This window comes from Chanodichthys erythropterus, chromosome 5 (assembly GCF_024489055.1).
Source record: "Chanodichthys erythropterus isolate Z2021 chromosome 5, ASM2448905v1, whole genome shotgun sequence".
NCBI classification, from domain to species: domain Eukaryota; kingdom Metazoa; phylum Chordata; class Actinopteri; order Cypriniformes; family Xenocyprididae; genus Chanodichthys; species Chanodichthys erythropterus.
In genome coordinates, this window is record NC_090225.1 from 1,497,161 (window position 1) to 1,516,983 (window position 19,823).

The following is a 19,823-nucleotide window of genomic DNA, read 5'->3' on the forward strand; positions in this document are numbered from 1 at the left end:
TATTTTTTATGACTAAAGGACACTAAAATATGTCAACACTGATTTACAGAATTAAATATTAAATAAAATAGTTGAATGATCTTCTGATGGATTAGATTACAATTGCAATTGCATCTGGGCCATTGTACAGAATTGGTCAAGCTGCTGTCCCACAACCATAAAACACATTTAAAAAGCATTTAAGTATTCAAATCTTAGATTTTTACTAAGATCCTTCTATTATCTATTGAATCCCATATTAATATTTAAAATATCAGTAAGATTAATATATATAAAATCATCATTTATTGGGTACTTTCAATCGGGAGGTGTCTGTCCCGAACCCTAACCCCTAAATTTCAACTTGTGAAAATGATATTGAAATAATTTTTGTATTTTTTTTTCCATTGTTGTTTTTAAAGATATATTTGAGTTAAGTTTTTTTTTGTTGTTGTTAGTATTTTAATGTTTTAGTATGAGAGTTAAATTGTGTCATGTGATGTGTCACTACCAACACGTCACGACCGAAACATGGGATGATTTGTCAAAAATAAAGTATATTGAATGATTAGCTCAGATGTTATTATAGTGTTTGATTCAAACTAATGAATCCTTCACTTTGAAATCAGTGTGATAAACTTCATGACTTTTACAAAGAAAGATTGAATTCAAAATACAACAAATCTCATAAATTACATCTGAAATATTGTTAAAATTGTAATTGTTATTGATTTATTTGTGAAAACTTTTTAATAAAATAGCAAAAAATATATTTACAAGGAACATGTAAACAAAATCTTAATAGGTCAATGTAACCCTTCATATTAAATTATGTATTATTGTGTTTCAGTAGTGACAAATTTGGGGAGAGGAAAAATATTCCTATGAGAATTAACTGCACAGTTACTAGAAATGTGTACTTTGGATATTACGTGGGAAAGACATTTTTTTAAAGACATTTCCAACTCTCTGACTTTGAGACAATTCTGTAAAATAGCGTATATTAACCAGAAAGTTTACATATGCATATAAAAGTTCGGAAACATTACTATTTTTAACGTTTTTGTTTTTGCTCATCAAGCCTGCATTTATCTGATCAAAAATACAGAAAAAACAATAATATTGTGAAATATTATTACAATTTAAATAATGGTTTTCTATTTTAATATACTTTAAAATATATTTTTTCTGTAATGCAAAGCTGTGATTTTCAGCATCAGTTCTCCAGTCTTCAGTGTCACATGATCCTTCAGAAATCATTCTGATATGCTGATTTTATACTCAGTTATTATCAATGTTGGAAACATTGTTGCTTAATTTTTTTTTTTTTTGGAAACTGTGATACTTTTTTCAGGATTCAATGATAAATATATAATCAAAAAGAACAGCATTTATTCAAAATATCTTCAATATCTAACAATATAAATATTTACTATCACTTTTTATCAATTTTGTACATCATTGCTGAAAACAAGTATTAATTTCTTCCAAAAAAAGAAAGAAAGAAAAATATTGTTACATAAGATTTAATTTAAATAAATACTGCTCTTTTTTTTTTTTTTTTTTTTTTTTTTTTTTACTTTTTATTCATCAAAGAATCCTTAAAAAGTATCATGTTATAAAAAATAATAAGCAGCACAACATTTGGAATAAATCATCATATCAGAATGATTTCTGAAGGATCATGTGACACTGAAGACTGGAGTAATGATGCTGAACATTCACATGAATAAATTATATTTTAAAGTACATTATAATAGAAAACCATTCTTTTAAATTGTAATAATATTTTACAATATTACTGTATTTTTGATCAAATAAATGCAGGCTTAATGAGCATAAGAGACTCTTTCAAAAACATCATAAATAGTAATGTTTCCAAACTTTTGAATGGTACTGCAGTTTTTCACAGCATCATTACAACAGAGAACGCAGTTTTCTTCTTAAAATCAGGACAGATGTCATGATGCCCAACAGGATCCCGAGAGGTAATGAACAAGCCCAGTAGAGATGTGACGTGGGTGCTGAAAATTCAGGCCCTCGAGAAAAGAGCAATGCATTACTTTTTTAAATGCAATTTATATTTCATCATTTCAAAAATAGAAAAAAAGGGAATAAACTCACTCCACGTTTTAATTTTGGGTTCATCCATACTGCTGTGTCTCACTTCACACGTATACTCGTCTCCAGTCCGCGGGGTGATAGTCGTGTACTTGTACACTCTGAAGGTCCAGTCTTTGCTATATATTAAGTCAGAAGTCTCTACCTTCACAATAGACTTACGGCCATTTAGAAACAAGTTTATTTCAATGTCACCAGGGTAAAACCCAGTGACATAGCAGTAAAGGACATTTGCTTTTCCTTCTTCCCCAGGAAACTCAGTATACACACTGACTGAAGGGCGCACTGTGGACAAACAGTAAGTGACAGAGATTAACTGGTAAATGCAAAACAGAAGCAAAGTACTTGTAAGTGATTTACCCAGAAGTGGCTTTGATGAGTTTGTTTCCTCTTTGAGTTTCTCCAGGTATTCAGCTTGTCGATAGAATCCCTTTGTCACCTCACCCAGGCAGAAAATGCTGTCGCGCTTCTCTAACACTGAAAACCCTGCGCTTGCACTGGGACGTAGGGCAAATGTTTTATTTTCCTGGTCAAAGTATGCAAATATGCTGTCATTCACCAGAACAACGACTGCCTGATCCATGGACCCGTTTCCCATCATGCGAGTATATGCCAGGACATTTACTGTATAGTAGTCTGAAAATAAAAGAGTAATGATATGGAATAGGTCATTTATTTTTTATTAAAAAAAAATTAAGAGCAAGGAGATAAGCAAAAAAACATGTTTTGCAGATTTAATTCATGTTCTTAATGACAATAATTTAATGTAACAACAACTTAAATCAAGATAAATGATGAAGATGAAGGCCACGTCCTGACTGGATGACAGGAGGAGCTGGGGATGGAGGAGGGTAATCATGCTGCCTTCATGTGATATCGGAAATTTCCTACTTCCTACTTCTGTAGTCGTGTTTACGAGCTCGTTGCATTCAAGTGCTTTGTTGTCAGAAAGAACATGAACCATGAAGGACAGCAGGTTTACTCTTGCCTATTCTTGTCTTCACCCACATTGGACAATTTTAAATCTAGCCTAAAGACTCATTTATTTTGTTTAGCTTATGATGATGATAATTATATAAGGCATTTTGAGTGGTTTATGGTCTATCTTGCATGTTTTATATTTTATCTTATGTATTAGTTTTATTATCTTTCATCTTTTGTGTAAAATCGTACAGCACTTTGGTACAACACACGTTGTTTTTAAATGTGCTTTATAAATAAATGTGAACTTGAACTATTAAGTGGGAAAATCTTATTAAAGCCAAAATTATATAATATATGTAAATATGCACTGCTTTCACGACAAGACAAGGTGATGTAGCGCTTGTGGAAAAAACTAATAAAGAATACCACTCACAGCAGCTATCAATCTCCCCTCGCCATGTTTGAAATTCGCAGCCCGCCCATCCTGGGAAGTTGTGTATCAAAATTATCCCCAAACTTCCCAGTGGAAATCTCAGATTTAAATCAACTCTGCTCAGAGTACATATGGTCCCTCTCTATATAATGTTAAAATAACACTGAAGCAGAGTTAAAGTTAATGAGAGAATTAAGCAATTAATTAAGTAATGATTGAACATTAATGATGAACACCTGCTGTTAACAAGCAGAATCACTGAAGAAAAGAGAAACACAAGAACTATTTTAAGAATTATTAGGGTCAAGAGCCCAACTAAATCAAACCCTGACCACCATGATGGTGACATACTTTTTGACCAATAATACAAAAACATCTAAACCTCTGTTAATTTTCAATAAAACATCTTTAGATTTGTGACAGAAATAAAGTCAATCTGGTTAGTAATAAATGAAATTGAGAGATTTAATGTATTTTATCTTCAGTTGATTTAATCTAAGGCTGTGACTGAAGTCAGTTGTAGTTCTTGTGTTTCTCTTTTCTTCAGTGATTCTGCTTGTTAACAGCAGGTGTTCATCACTAATGTTCAATCATCACTTAATTAATTGCTTAATTATCTCATTAATGTTAACTCTGCTTCAGTGTTACTTTTACACTATTTAGAGAGGGACCAAATGTACTCTGATATGAGTTGATTTAACTGTGTAAACTGCTGATAATAGATGTGTTTGGCTTGAAGCGGCATTGAACAGAACTAACTAGCAGATTTCTAAAAAAAAAAAAAAAAAAATTACCTGTACTCAGACATGGTATAAGAAAATAATTATCACTTTTTAGTTCATTTCTATACATTTTTTCTGAAAATCTTTGATTTTTCAATTTTGACTCAAATTTGAGATTGAACATGTTAGACATATAATCATTTTTTAAAAACGTATTGAATACAAATATTGCGTAGTATAAAAGTGAAAAGTGAAAGAAAACATTATGAATTTTTTTACCTGTCCACATTGTGATGATCTGTGGATACAGCAGAAGAGTTAACACAGACGCTCGGAGAGTTAATATTTTGCTATTTGCCATTTAAAGACTCGTCTTTAACAATCTAAACAACGATAATGCTGTTGTTCTGTCTATAAAGGCTGGCCCTATGTTTCACACTGGTTTTCCGCTACTGCATACACTTTCACTTTGTGTTTCCTGTGGTATCATTTTAGAGGATTGACAAATTTAGTTTTTTGCTTTCACATTTTAAATAATGCAGACGTGGACTGTGCCCGAACAAAATGCTTGCTTTTCTCCTCATTGTGACTTTTCATGAAATCATCCTTGGTGCAGGTAGGACTGTCCTTAGAGGATTACCCTTTAGCAATATATTTTATAGATGTGTTATGTAAATAAAGCACAAATTACTTGCTCTTGTAGCATCTGTTTTAAAGGGTATTTTAGTTGTCAATATAGGCTACTGCACTGTGCAGAAATAAAATACAGGACTAAACTTTATTTAGATGTTGAATTTGAATTCATGTGTAATGCATTTTTCGAAGGGAAGTAAACAAAGCTAAATAAATCTGAGGATGATGACATCTGGTGGCCAGTAGGTTTTATAGCAGCATACATATGTTTGAACCTTGTGGTCCATCAGATGTATAATTCCTCCAAATATGATGTCAGAAGGATTAAACCATTATATTAGAACCGTTTCATACCACTATCAATGTTTTGTGCATATTTCCATTTGAAATAATTGACATTAATGTTACATTAATTGTTTTCCTTTAGAAGAACATGCATACCAGCAGTTCATTGAGTGTGCATTCAACAGTCAAGGGCAAGTAGACCATACATGGAACTATGGGTATGATGGAAAAGACATCATGCATGTGGATTTGGAGAAGAAAGCTGTGATTGCTACCAGTGAACCTGGTAAAATGTTAGAAGAAGAGAGAAAACATATAGAGTACATTAAGAGGAAAGAAGAAAAACTAAAGATGGTGTGCTCCGCTGTGAAAACTGTCTTCCTAAAGTCCAACAATTCTCTATCAAGAGCAGGTAAATTTAAATAAAGCAACCCTCATGGCAGCTTTTGGAATATATATTCTCTCTCTCTCTCTCTCTCTCTCTCTCTCTCTCTCTCTCTCTCTCTCTCTCTCTCTCTCTCTATATATATATATATATATATATATATAAATATACAGTACAGTCCAAAAGTTTGGAACCACTAAGATTTTTAATGTTTTTAAAAGAAGTTTTGTCTGCTCACCAAGACTACATTTATTTAATTAAAAATACAGTAAAAAACAGTAATATTGTGAAATATTATTACAATTTAAAATAACTGTTTTCTATTTAAATATATTTGACAAAGTAATTTATTCCTGTGATGTAAAGCTGAATTTTCAGCATCATTACTCCAGTCTTCAGTGTCACATGATCCTTCAGAAATCATTCTGATATGATGATTTGCTGCTCAAGAAACATTTATGATTATTTTCAATGTTGAAAACAGTTGTGTACTTTTTTTTTCAGGATTCCTTGATGAATAGAAAGTTCAAAAGAACAGCATTTATCTGAAATACAAAGCTTCTGTAGCTTTATACACTACCGTTCAAAAGTTTGGGGTCAGTAAGAATATTTATTTTTATTTTTTTGAAAAGAAATTAAAGAAATTAATACTTTTATTCAGCAAGGATGCATTAAATCAATCAAAAGTGGCAGTAAAGACATTTATAATGTTACAAAAGATTAGATTTCAGATAAACACTGTTGTTTTGAACTTTCTATTCATCAAATAATCCTGAAAAAAAATATTGCACACAAATATTTTGTACAATTGTACACATTAAATGTTTCTTGAGCAGCAGATCAGCATATTAGAATGATTTCTGAAGGATCATGTGACTGAAGACTGGAGTAATGATGCTGAAAATTCAGCTTTACATCACAGGAATAAATTACTTTGTCAAATATATTCAAATAGAAAACAGTTATTTTAAATTGTAGTAATATTTCACAATATTACTGTTTTTACTGTATTTTTAATTAAATAAATGTAGTCTTGGTGAGCAGACGAAACTTCTTTTAAAAACATTAAAAATCTTAGTGGTTCCAAACTTTTGGACTGTACTATATATATATATATGACTTTATATATATTAGGGATGCACCGATATGAAAATTTTGACCGATACCGATAACTGATAATTCTTTATGTTTGAAAACCGATAACCGATACAGTGGCTGATAAATCTTAATTTAAATATAATTTTTGAGATCTTGATTACAAAAACAAGTGTCTCAGCTGAAGGAAATAATCCATTATTTATCGGCTTGAATGTATCGGCCAAATTTCGTATGGGGCCGATAACTATAACATTAAAAATGAACATATATTGGCCGATACTGATATTGTGGACGATATATCCCTAAATTATGTGTAAACTATTACTTGTTTTTTCTTCTTCAATGTAGCAAAACCATCAGTGCTTTTATCTGCTGGAGGAGAACAGGATCAGAAATATATTAAATGTGTAGTGCATGGCTTCTATCCAAATGTCATCCGAGTGCGTTGGACCCAAAAAGGAAGGCCGGTCTATTTTGGTGTATCAAGTACTGGAATACTCCCTCACAGTGATGGCACATTTCAGATGACCTCCTATCTTAGCCTTATTAACATGAACGCTGACGGGGTTACCTGTGAGATTGAGCACCTAAGCCTTGATGGGATATTGAAGAAACCCTATGGTGAGGGACTCATAATTCATATGAGCATAGTGATAGATTATATGTGAAAACTCAAGTGACTTGTCTCTTTGTTTCAGAGGAGAAATCACACATCACAGAATACGTACTTTGGGCAGCGGTTGCCTTTTCCCTCGGATTTGCATTGCCGGTGTTCCCAACTGTAATATTTATACGGATAAGGAAACAAACAACAGAACCACCAGAGGACACAAGTGACGGATCAAAAGCATCTTTATCTTTGAATTTAATGAATATGTCTCAGGAAACATAAAATGTGTGACCCTGGACCACAAAACCAGTCATAAGTCGCACAGGTATATTTGTAGCAATACAATTGTATGCTTCAAAATTATTCATTTTTCTTTTATGCCAAAAATCATTAGGATATTAAGTAAAGATCATGTTTCATGAAGATATTTTGTAAATTTCCTACCGTAAATGTATCAAAAAAAATATTTTTGTGAGTGGATATGCATTGCTAGGGACTTCATTTGGACAACTTTAAAGGCGATTTTCCGAATATTTAGATTTTTTTGCATCCTCAGATTCCAGATTTTTAAATACAAACCATACATCAATACAAATTATGTATAAATCTTAATAATAATAATAAAAAAGACCATTTTGACTGGTTTTGTGGTCCAGGGTCACATATGTAAGATGACTGTGACTCCAAACCAGTTATATTATTATTTTGACCTCAGACAATTTTCAATTTTCATGTGTATAATTCTATAGAATTGAATCACAAGCATAGTATAAACATAATTTCTGTATCTCTATAGGCAAAAGTTTATGCAAGAAATTTTAAATACTTGTTGATCGCTGCTTAACAAGTTTATTAATGTAGTGTAACTTTATTGTAGCTAGAACTAGTTTATTTTGCATACATACTTCATAATGTTGTAATTATGGAATTAGCCATCATATATTTACACACAATAAACAGGTTATTTATGGCAAAAGCTGTATATAGTACTTTAGTAGGCTATTGCCTTTGGAATATATGTGACCCTGGACCACAAAACCAGTCATACAGTAAGATGCACGGTATATTTGTAGCAATAGCCAACAATACATTATATGTGTCAAAATGATTGATTTTTCTTTTATGCCAAAAATCATTAGGATATTAAGTAAATATCATGTTCCATGGAGATATTTAGTACATTTCCTACCATAAATATATCAAAATGCATTTTTGTGAGTGGATATGCATTGCTAAGGACTACTTTAAATATGATTTTCTCAATATTTAGATTTTTTGCACCCTCATATTCCAGATTTTCAGTATATTTGCCTATCATAACAAACCGTACATCAATAGAAAGCTTATTTATTCAGATTTCAGATGATGCATAAATCCCAATTTCAAAAAACTGACTGTTTTTCTGGTCCAGGCTCACATATTATAATATTTTTAGCCTTTGTCTTGTTTAATTTTTGCTACATCTAATGATTTTCACCTCACACAGTCGTATTAAATATGAAGTCTTTAAATTTATGTATTTATATGTTTCCTTGTTTATTAAAGTATATTTGAATGCTTTAGATTGAGTATAAATAGTGCGTCATCCTAACATGTACGCTGAGCAAAATGATTGGCATCTTCAACAACCAATAGATCAACCAGAAAATGACTCTCGCGCTTAGGCGCCAGCGCTTCAACCAATAGTAGAGCGAGACAATGCAGCTCGCGACGGCGGAGAGACAAGTGATTGGCTCCGATCGCAAAACTGGGCGGGACCACAAGCTTCTGCAAGATCCTCGCAGCCATTTTCACGAGAAAGTGTTGCGGGCGCCATGTCTGTGGAAGATCCCGAAAAAGCCTTCGATTGTAAACACAATATTCTGCGTCTGCAGTCTCGCACCAGGTCATCTGTGAAACCGCCGGGGACATAAACAAAGCTGAGGGTATCAAAGCTGTGTTGAGACAGCGTTAAACATGAGACCGGATATAATGTCTGTTAAGCGTCTCATGTGTTGTTGAGACGTGTAAACCGTGAGTTTTTCTCCAGACTGTCAGTATATCAAACCTTCAGCCAACGAGTGACTGATGCTCCTCACTCTGGTTGCGGAGAAGGGCCAGTTGCGTTACCAACCATCATGGCTTTTGTGAGCCTCTTCTCCAGTCCCCCAAGCCCCGTACTTGACAAAAACATGACAGACTGTGAGCTGACAGGGGAAGAAAGGTCGAGTAAACATGTTCTTATCTGCAAATGCTTCACTGTGCAGGTTCATGTGTGTGAATGTGAATCTTTTGGCACCTTTCTTGTTTTTTTTTCATCGTTTTCGTTTATGGACAGGCCTTTCAGTTTCCCCCAGTTCACTTAGTAGTAGTGCTCATATTTTCCTGCATGCACTTTCATTTTAATATCTGTTACAGAGGAAAGCAAGTGACACTGCTCATCTTTGCCAGTTTTCATCGCTTTCCCCACTTGTTTTGCGCTCTTATATAGCTGATTTTGAGGTTTTTGTAGAAGGCTGGATATTATTACAGTAACGTTAAGTCGTTTCAAGGCTGTTGAAAATATATGTAAATAGATGCGTGTGGTGCCCCGCCCACTCACGTTCCATCGGAACGCCCCGCCCACCTGGGAAAGGAAAACATGTCTGGTTAGGGATTCGTGACAGGACTGTGTTGTAAGCCATGTTGAGCTGTTGTAATTGTCAACCAGGTCAGGTTGGCACGAGTCTGTCATAAGTTTATAACTTTACATGAAAATTGACCCAGTTTATTTAACGCATTCCTGGATTCATCATCACAGTGTTTATAACATATTTTGTCAAATGTCATTGTCAGAAATGAAGTTCATTGAAACATTCACATCCCAATTGGCTTTAATCCAATTAGAGTTCGCTGATCCATCCATGTTGCAATGGGCGAGGAAAGTTTTTACCCCAAAAAATTATTTTCTTTAATGCATTCCTTGTCTTATTTAGCACAATTCATCATCATAATGTTTATAACATTTTGTCAAAAGTTGTCATATTTCATTGTCAGAAATTAAGTTCATTGAAACATTCACATCCCAATTGGCTTTAATCCAATTAGAGTTCGCTGATTCATCCATGTTGCAATGGGCGAGGAAAGTTTTTACCCCAAAAAATTATTTTCTTTAATGCATTCCTTGTCTTATTTAGCACAATTCATCATCATAATGTTTATAACATTTTGTCAAAAGTTGTCATATTTCATTGTCAGAAATTAAGTTCATTGAAACATTCACATCCCAATTGGCTTTAATCCATTTAGAGTTCGCTGATCCATCCATGTTGCAATGGGCGAGGAAAGTTTTTAACCAAAAAATTATTTCCTTTAATGCATTCCTGGATTCATCATCATAATGTTTATAACATATTTTATCCATATTTGTCAAATTTCATTGTCAGAAATGAAGTTCATTGAAACATTCACATCCCAAGTGGTTTTAATCCAATTAGAGTTCGCTGATCTGTTCCATCCATGTTGCAATGGGCAAGGAAAGTTTTTACCCAATAATTATTTTCTTTAATGCATTCCTGGTCTTATTTCGCACAATTAATCATCATAATGTTTATAACACCTTTTGTCAAAATTCATTGTCAGAAATGAAGTTCATTGAAACATTCACATCCCAATTGGCTTTAATCCAATTAGAGTTCGCTGATCTATCCATGTTGCAATGGGCGAGGAAAGTTTTACCTAAAAATTATTTTATTTCATGCATTCCTTGTCTTGATTCATTATCATGATTGTTATAGCACAACACACTATGTGTTTTCCCGTTTTTATCAAATGTTATTATCAAATGCCCCCATTTTTAAATATCTAGGGCGTTTTTTTTGTCCTGATTCCTAAATAATTTCTGACCCTGTTTCGGTTGCATTTAAATCTCATTAATATAGTTGCACTTCAGTTGGCCAACAGTGATAAAGCATGCATTATTGAATAAAAAGATTGCTGGCTTGGCCTTGACGACATCCACGTGCAAAAAAGTCTCATTGCAACTCCAAACCATGCCAGCTGCTTTTCAGATCACTTTTACAGCACCTTGTATCTCTGTGTATGCATCTAAATTTAGCCATGAGTTCAATGGTCATATGTTTAATATTGAAGAAGTGCAGTGTGTTTTAAATACTGTAATCATTATTGAGTTTTGCATCCATTTCCACTTGTTTTTGCCCTCCAAGTTCAACACAGACGACCCAAGTTTGTCATCAAACCACTAATCTCACATACATAGTGACCACATCCTCCCATTTACAAACATTTTCTCACTGTGTGTTTCTAAACACACTAAAGTTGCATGTTCCATTCTAAGTCACTGTATGTAAAGCCCATTTATTTAGCTTTGTTTAACCCAGACATGTAAAATTCCCATAGAACTTGGTTTCTTTCTACAGTTTCATGGCCTTCTTTATCTAAAACTGAGACTTTCAGAGTCTCAGTGTTATTGTGTCCTTGTTCTCACTCGCTGAGAAACTGTTGGGAATTTGACAACTGGCAAAACAAACATTCACGTCCATTTTGGTTTTGATCCAATAAGAGTTCTCCATTCATGTTGCATTGGGAAATTGAGAGGAAAGTTTATGCCCCATGATTATGTGACTCTAGAATTACCCAAAAGATTTATTTATTTTTAAACGTATCCAAAAAAGACAACAAAAAATTGTATTGTTCGTATCCAGCATATGATTTTTTGTAGTTTTATATGTACTTAAGAAAATGTTGTTTGCCCATGTAAAACTCGACAACACAATACTATGGTGTTGTGGGTGTTTGCCAGTGCATTGCTATGCAGTTTCTAGGATGGTTGCTTGAGCATTGTGGGTGGATGCTTTTTGGCCCAATTCTTTAATACTTCATAACAAACTCCTAACTCTTCAGTATGAGCTATTTTAGTAGATCTGTCATGAGTGTTTGGCATGGTAATGGGTATGACAATGTTGTATGTATGACACACTGCTGTGAGCAAGTAAGAGATGCTGCTGCTGTACAATATGGCGTACATGAATAACCCATAGCAGATCTATACAGGTGGAGCTGGGGAAGGTGGAGGGTTTCTGAAGCGCTGTACATTGCTAAGGCAATGCTATCAAAGTATTTGAAGGTCCAGCATGCAAGCTCATTAGCTACTGATACAGCAGGAACCACTATGAGCAGGTTGAGTTAAAGGACTTATTAGCCTGTGCCATCTAGAGTTTCATGACAGAACTTTGTATTGTTGCTTGCCTTATCAAATACCATTGATTACTACTGACTCATTTTGCATGCTCACATATGTTTGTTTTGGTCTTACAGGGAGGATGGTGAATTGGAGGACGGAGAAATAGATGATGAAGGCATAAGCATAGAAGAAGTGAAGGAAACTAAGGAAGAGTCTGAAGAGGCAGAGAAAGACAAAGATAAGGAAAAAGAGAGAGAAAAAGATGACAAGTCGCACCGGCATTCCCGAAAGCGACACAGGAAAATTAAAGAAAAGCGTCGTTCGAAGAGAAGGAGACGAGACCGACAAAAGGTAATCTATCATTGTGGGGGTTTTTTTTGGCAAATGTCGATTGTTTTTACCTTTTCTTATATGCTTTTTTTCCCAATGTTTTTCCAATTCAGCATCACTCTCCATCTAGTGGCTCTAGCTCGGACAGCTATGACTCAGATCACGAGCGTCTAGACAGACCTAAGAGCAAAAAGAGCAAAGGAACATATCGTGACCATGACGGAGAGTTGGCACAGGTGAGTTCAGGGTTTTGGGTACTGTTTAAAATTTCACTTAATTAATTTCCCTTTCTATCCATGATTCTAGCGGGAAAATGAACCCATTAAACCGAGATCAATGCAGCACAAGAACAGCGATTTGGACAAATACAGTGACTACAGTGAAGAAAAGTATGACTATGATGACGAGGACGATTTCTCAGAGGAGTTGTCTAAATACAAACATGCTAAAGAGTCATCTGGGCATGGCAGAGGAGGGCCACCTAAAGACCAGGCCAAGAGACCAATTATGAAGGGACAACAAAAACAACAACAGCAGCAGTGTATGTTTGTTTACTTCGAAATATTAAAGAGGTCTGCATTGAAGGCCCAACAATCTTACATTTAATGTGGCTTATTCTTATTCTGTGTGGTTAACTTTTTCTTTTACTTGTTGTATAGTTGGTGGGCAGCGTGGTAGAGGTCGTGGTGCCATTGGCAGGGGACGAGGAATGCCCAACAAAAATAAGAAACAAAAGGGCAAGAACTGGGGCAGAGGGCGTGGACGAGGAGGAGAGCAGGGTGGAGGAGACGGGGTAAGAATTTCTCATTTTTGATTGGACCATCACCAGTATGATCTCAGGGCACTCATGTTTACTGTCTTCATTGTTCTTATAGCAGGAATCTAAAGGTCCGCCCAGTTTCCAGAAGAAGCGTCCAATCATGAGCCAGGAATTCATTAATCAACATACGGTTGAACACAATGGGAGGCACATTTGTAAATATTTCCTTGAGGGTCGATGCATCAAAGTAAGCTTATTACAAAACTATAATACAAATACATCACACAAACATTTCATTTTATTAATATTTTAATAATTATTAATATTTTAATAATCTTTTATTCAAATTGCTTCACAGGGGGACCAGTGCAAATTTGAACATGATAATGTTGTTCCAGAGAAGAAGAAAGAACTCTGCAAGTTTTATGTGCAGGGATACTGTACCAAAGGAGATATCTGTATATACATGCACAATATCCTTTCTAAACATCTCTTGGAAGAGTTTTTTATAGATTAACTGTGAGAGATAATCTTTACATGTCTTTAGCGTTTTCTCTTGTATTTACCTTGTTTTGGACCTTGACCTTTAAGTGTAAGTGAGTATCCTTGCAAGTTCTTTCACACCGGAGCAAAGTGTTATCAAGGAGACAACTGCAAGTTTTCCCATGAGCCTTTAACCGATGTAACCAAGGAACTTTTGGACAAGGTATGGGCTAACTTGTGACTTAACATTCAGTTTCTGTACAAATACTTGCACTTAAATACTTGCATATTTAAAGTACACTGATTCCTAAGAATTTTAACGGTAAGTAATATGATCAGCGTTTTGCTTGACTACGTTATCAAACAGCTAATAATGTGTTGCTAATGTTACACAAACCATATTCCCGTTCTTCATCTCAGAGTCGGACCACCAGTTAGTTTGTGACATCACAGACTTCAGCGATTTTTGGGGTTTGAGACTCTTTTTCCACTGCAGTGATAGGGAGAAAATACTCAGCAATGGTGTTGACTTATGAATTTGCACATGGTTTGTCTTAAAGTATATTAAAAGCACCACATAGACATATAAACAACATTAAAAGCTTGATTTTAAACACAAGGGGACTTTAAGAACTAGTCTGACCAATGAGGGGTAAAAAGTCTTACTTTTCAGGTACTTAGACCAATCTACTTTATGTAACTGACAGAGAACAATTAGATGACTAACTTGCAAGAGTAGTCCAAGCAATTTATGCCACCAACCAACAATATGTGCAAATTTTCCATTCTTGGAAATATTTTATGTCATATTCAATGAATAAAGCATGTTGCACATTTTAGATCCTAAATACAGATGAGGAAACTGTCAATGAAGATGAAATGGAGTTAGAAGATCTGAGAAAACAAGGAATTGCCCCACTGCCTAAACCTCCTCCCGGAGTTGGTTTGTTACCCACCCCTGGTCCTGGAAGTCCCCCGGATGGAGGCAAGAAGATCCCCTCTCTGTTTGAGATCAAAGTTCAGCCTACTGTGGACTTGGCACAGAAGATTGCTCTAAGGTACTATTGGCATTTATTGACGGATTCCTCTTAACTCTGTTTACACCCAGAATATTTGGTCAAGTTTACATTTAGTCTGTGATATAACCAGCCTTAGCATTGCCATTTAGCTTTTTTTCATACTCTTATTCATCAGCCATAAAGTCATAATGAATAGTGGATTCCCACCTATTTTTTGCAAGTCAAACTGCTTTGTTGGCATGCATATTCAAAATGATAGAAGCTTACAAACATTTTCCCCCCAATAGCCCAAATGAGTTTCACTGAAATACTGTCATCATATCTTGCTATTGCAGGCCCAATTTCTACAACAGTACATCTCCCCCTGCTGGACAGTTTCAAGGTGGTCCACAGTTTGGCAGTAGCCCTGAGGATATGCAGGCTGGAAATATGATGTCTTCTCCACCCAATCCTTCCCATCCCCCTCATCCAGGTTCCATAAGGAGCCCTCCCCTTCCGTTCACAGGTCCAGGAATGCCCCAAAGCCCTCCAGGCCAACCTCCACCCCAAGGCTTTGGTCAGTGCTCTCCAATGCCTCCTCCAGGTCAGCCTCCTGCTTTCCACGGCAACATGCAGCACATGAACCATCCTCCAGTGAATCAGCAGGGGGCTCCATTTCAACCTGTGCCTGACATGCAAATGAAAATGCCTTTCCAAAGCATGGGCCAGATGCCCTCTGAGTTCTTCAAGAATTTGTTTAGCAGCCAGTCTCTGGCCCAAGGGGGTAGGTCTTCATTTAGCATTAAAAAGTTTGCTTCCATTAATAGATGCTTCTAAAGCTTAAAATACAAGACTAGTATTGATGCCCTTTTTCTCTGTTGTACCAACAGATGACGGGCCCATCCAGGACTCCCAGCCACATGGTAACACTGATTCCAGTGGGATGCAGGACTTCCTTCCAGCTGTACAGAAGGTTTTGCTTTTACATCTAAACCAAAACAAGCAAGACTCTGACTCTCACAGGGACGAAGGACCAGGGTCTGCACCTCCCAACAGAGAGAAAGGTTAGAGAAGGATGTCAAACTTTTTGAAACAGTATTGCTTTAACCTTGAGCAATAGCGTGCTGTAGGAATGAGTCCCGGGAATGGGGAAAAAGTTAGTTTTTTGTCCTGAAATCAATGGGTTTTTGGTTAAATGTCTGAAATAAGGTCTGTGGTTAACACAAGCTCTGGATAATTTCACGTTTTATTATATGACAAAATACATCAGTAATACCCCACTTGTGATGTTTTAAAAAAGTTTTTATGTGTCTTGAAAAAGTAAGTTGCTAACAAGTGGCTAAATGGGACTACAGAGATTGTCGGGGACGTTAAACATCATCATGACCATAGGCGTAATTTACAGGTGGGACATGTTCCCACCACTTTTTGCCAGGGTCAATGTTGTCCCCACCACTTTTTGAAACATCTCGTGGCACAGATGCATCTAATACAAAATAAACATCTCCAGTTGATTAGCAATTTGTTCATTTGTGTTAAATAAGAGGCGATCTGGCTCTGGGAGTGTTCATTGCCGCTGTCAGTGGCGCTCTTGGCACTCGTGCACACTGTGCTTTCTTCACACAGATGAGCGCTTCAATCTGTTGCTTAATGCTGTTGCGGAGACTCTGTTTATACAGTCAAACCAGTGTTGGATAGTAATAAACTAGCAAAGATGGTTTAAAATATGAGTTCTTGGTTCCGGTTTAAAAGCTCATATTCTAATATAATTTCTGTTTATTAGATGAAACCCCTAATTGGTACTCCAGTGATGAGGAAGAGGGCAGTGGTGTAACAGCCATCCTTAATTCTCTAAAGAAGCAGAATGAAATGCTGAAAAACCAGCCTATCATGGCACCAGCCGACCCTAGACTCCAGAAGGAGCGATCTTTGCCCGGCGATCCTCGAGTAAAAGCTGACCCACGTCAGCGACCCCCAGATCCCAGGAAAGACACTGGAGATGGTGTCGGGGATCCCAGGCTTGCCAGAGACCCACGCAAGATGAAACCTATGGATGCTTCCAAACCTGATCCTCATCGCCACCAAAACCCCTCCACGTCCCACAAACCGCCCGCTGGAGAGGATGATGAGGAGTTTGAGAGAGAGCTAAGGGAAAGAGCAGCCTTGATCCCATTGGATCCCAGTCCTGGAGCCACGCTTCGAGACCCTCGCTGTCAGATCAAGCAGTTCAGTCACATCCGGGTGGATATTCTCCTCCAGCGTCCGGCCTTTGCTCAAACTGTGGTGTGGGCTCCAGAGGACCTCATTCCTTCGTTGGTTCCCAAACAGGAGCACTCCATAAACCTTCCGCTCCCACCTTTAATAGCAGATGCTCAACTAAACCGTAGCCTTTCCTCCCCACCAGATCACCCTCCATCAGCAACTCTGTCTCCTCCTGATCCACGTCTCGCAGCTGCCCGCTTCAAGGAGGGTGTTGGTCGACTCGGCAGCCCTCCTGGTAGGACAGTAGATTCTCGCCACCACCCTCCGGACAAGCCCTTGGACCCACGTACTCACAAGACTCTTGATCCCAGAATCAGCCGATCTGGCAGCCTGGACTCCAAGCTACCAGGTGTGAGGGAGAGTCCGTCTGGAGGAGGAGATCCACGGCTACAGCGTGGATCCTCAAACCAATCTGTTGCCGCTTCCGCTAAGCCCGATTCGGAGAAGTTGCCCCCATATGCTCCCCGTCTGGCATCTTCCATAGGTGCGGGTCTTGAGAGCCCAACCACGCTGTTAGGCGGGATCAGTTTATATGATCCCCGCAATCACAGCTTACTTTCCCCGAAACGTGAAAGCGAGGACCACCCTAAAAAGCCGAGTATCCTAAAGCCTTCTGTGAAGCTCCAAAGCTCCCCACCACAGGGAACAGAGATGGAAAAAGATGAAAAAAGTCCAGTTGATGACTCTGAGAACAACACAAGTGGCTGTACGCCAAACCCTCCTCCTCCTGTGCCTACCGTAATGCCAGCGTCTCCGTGCTCGCCAGTCCGGGTGGCAGCTCCCGCTGTGCACAACTTGCCCATCCAGGCACTAGCAGGACTGATACGGCCTGCTTACACTGACCCACGGCAGAACAGACCTGTGGGCTCTGCCGGTGGGACTCCGCAAGAGGATGAGGAGGACAAAGACAGTAAGAAGAAAGACAGGCCCCTGAGGGATGTCTTTAAAACCTTTGACCCTACAGCCTCTCCGTTCTGTCAGTAAACACACTTACACTGAATATAGCTCATGTATACTGTATCTGTACATCTGTTCTTTGTATTCACCCTGCATGTATATGAAGCTTTTCTATTTATTTATATTTGTTTGTACATATATTCTCCACTGCTGCATCATGGTCTAAGCAGAGATATTTTTCTTTTGGCCCTTGTGCATTCATTAGACTGACTTTATTTGCTCAAGAGGCATTTTAAGTAAAAATGATATCTGGTATATTGACACTTTGGTAAGCAGAGTGTAATATCAGTGATACCATGGTTCTGTCGCTAGAGAAGGTTAAAAGGGATGTGTGGCTTATAGTATTCATATTTGTAGTACTGTGTAATACATAAATCTATTAAAAATATACATTTTTGCTAAATTCCCACAGTATTTATCACATTACTACATAGAAAGCATATATAAACACTGTAATATAGCAGGACTTCTATGTCTCATTTATCTCAAATGTGCTTTTCCATCAAAGTTGGCAGTTGTGATTTTGGTGAGGAATATGGTTAACGTATGAGGTTCCTTTCAGAGAATCTCTATTGTAAATGGTTTCTTTTTTAACACGAGGCATTTTTCATCTTTTTTTATTGTCATTGTTTTATTTTTGTGTGTGTGTGTAGATAATTTTATTGTATTTGTTTATGTATTTTTTTCCACAAAAAATGCTGAATTGCTTTTGTGTTCTTTTACCATTAACTGAAATGCTAGTAAGGGAATTTAAACACAGCAGTCACTTTCCTCTTTTTTTTTTTTAAATTCATTGTCTAAAATAAAAATGAATTGTGATTCTGATGCCAGTGTTGACTTCAGTCATTGTTGAAGCCTTCTGCTTAATGCATTTTATTTGTTTTGCTTTACTTTATAATTACTTTTGAGATAGAAATTAAAAATGTTTATTTAGAGACCATGAAATAAAAATGCTCAGTGCAAAAACAAAATGGTTTCAAGGTACAAATTGCACACCTTCTCTTATTTCTAAATCATTTACCATGCTTCTAATACTTAGTCTATCTCCAAAAATGTGTGATTCAGACTTATAATATTAAAAATTAGGCAATGTTGAAAAAGAACATAAAAAAGGACAGAGTGTAAGATTCAAATCCTCAAAATTACTGAATGCATATATACCAATCAGGCATAACATTATGAGCAATGACAGGTGAATTATGCCTGATTGGTGTGTGTGTGTGTGTGTATATATATATATATATTCCTCAACATATTTTTTTCCATTTATAGATTTCATATGTATATATTTAGTACATTAGGAATGCAAGTTCATATTTTTTGTATTTATGTCCTTTTTCTGTGCTTAATTTTATATGTCTGAACGTATACATGTATAAGAAATTATGTTGAAGTATTGCAGTAAATGATTTATAAATGTGATCAGGCATGCAATTTCGACTATAATGTGATATTGAAAATGTTTTATCTTTGCATTTGTGCACATTTTGGACAAGCAGTGCCCATGTATTAGTGTTATTTTTATGGCCTCTGAATAAATATTTTTGAAAATTTGTCATGAAGCACGTGTGTAGTCTCTTGTGCTTTTTTAACATTGGTGTGGAAGGCTAAAAAAAAGATAAATGAATGTGATATCTCATTCACTGTGTCTCACTAACAATAACAGAAAAAAACCAAAAGTC

The 19,823-nt window shown here is 36.4% G+C and overlaps 3 protein-coding genes across 4 annotated transcripts; 2 read left to right on the forward strand and 1 right to left on the reverse strand.

Annotated features, from left to right (window-relative positions):
* Positions 1-1,785: 1,785 nt before the first annotated feature.
* On the reverse strand, positions 1,786-4,655 carry zmp:0000001138 (uncharacterized protein LOC100002901 homolog). The gene is made up of 4 exons (XM_067385607.1): positions 4,459-4,655; positions 2,461-2,736; positions 2,104-2,385; positions 1,786-2,018 (listed from the first exon to the last, which is right to left on the reverse strand). The coding sequence occupies exons 1-4, from the start codon at positions 4,538-4,540 to the stop codon at positions 1,897-1,899; spliced, it is 762 nt and encodes a 253-aa protein (XP_067241708.1). The 5' UTR covers positions 4,541-4,655; the 3' UTR covers positions 1,786-1,896.
* zmp:0000001006 (uncharacterized protein LOC100002840 homolog) lies at positions 4,594-8,984 on the forward strand. The gene is made up of 4 exons (XM_067385606.1): positions 4,594-4,795; positions 5,240-5,509; positions 6,929-7,201; positions 7,279-8,984. Exons 1-4 carry the CDS (start codon positions 4,744-4,746, stop codon positions 7,470-7,472), a joined length of 789 nt encoding a protein of 262 aa, XP_067241707.1. The 5' UTR covers positions 4,594-4,743; the 3' UTR covers positions 7,473-8,984.
* On the forward strand, positions 8,980-19,636 carry LOC137020295 (zinc finger CCCH domain-containing protein 6). Of its 2 annotated transcripts, none has more exons than XM_067385603.1 (12): positions 8,980-9,393; positions 12,486-12,702; positions 12,795-12,917; positions 12,988-13,222; positions 13,341-13,474; positions 13,557-13,688; positions 13,800-13,913; positions 14,037-14,147; positions 14,765-14,982; positions 15,279-15,706; positions 15,813-15,986; positions 16,706-19,636. In XM_067385603.1, exons 1-12 carry the CDS (start codon positions 9,308-9,310, stop codon positions 18,166-18,168), a joined length of 3,435 nt encoding a protein of 1,144 aa, XP_067241704.1. In that variant the 5' UTR covers positions 8,980-9,307; the 3' UTR covers positions 18,169-19,636. The 2 variants fall into 2 exon arrangements, with proteins under 2 accessions (XP_067241704.1, XP_067241705.1); XM_067385604.1 differs by having other exon boundaries at positions 13,560-13,688.
* The last annotated feature ends 187 nt before the right edge of the window (positions 19,637-19,823 follow it).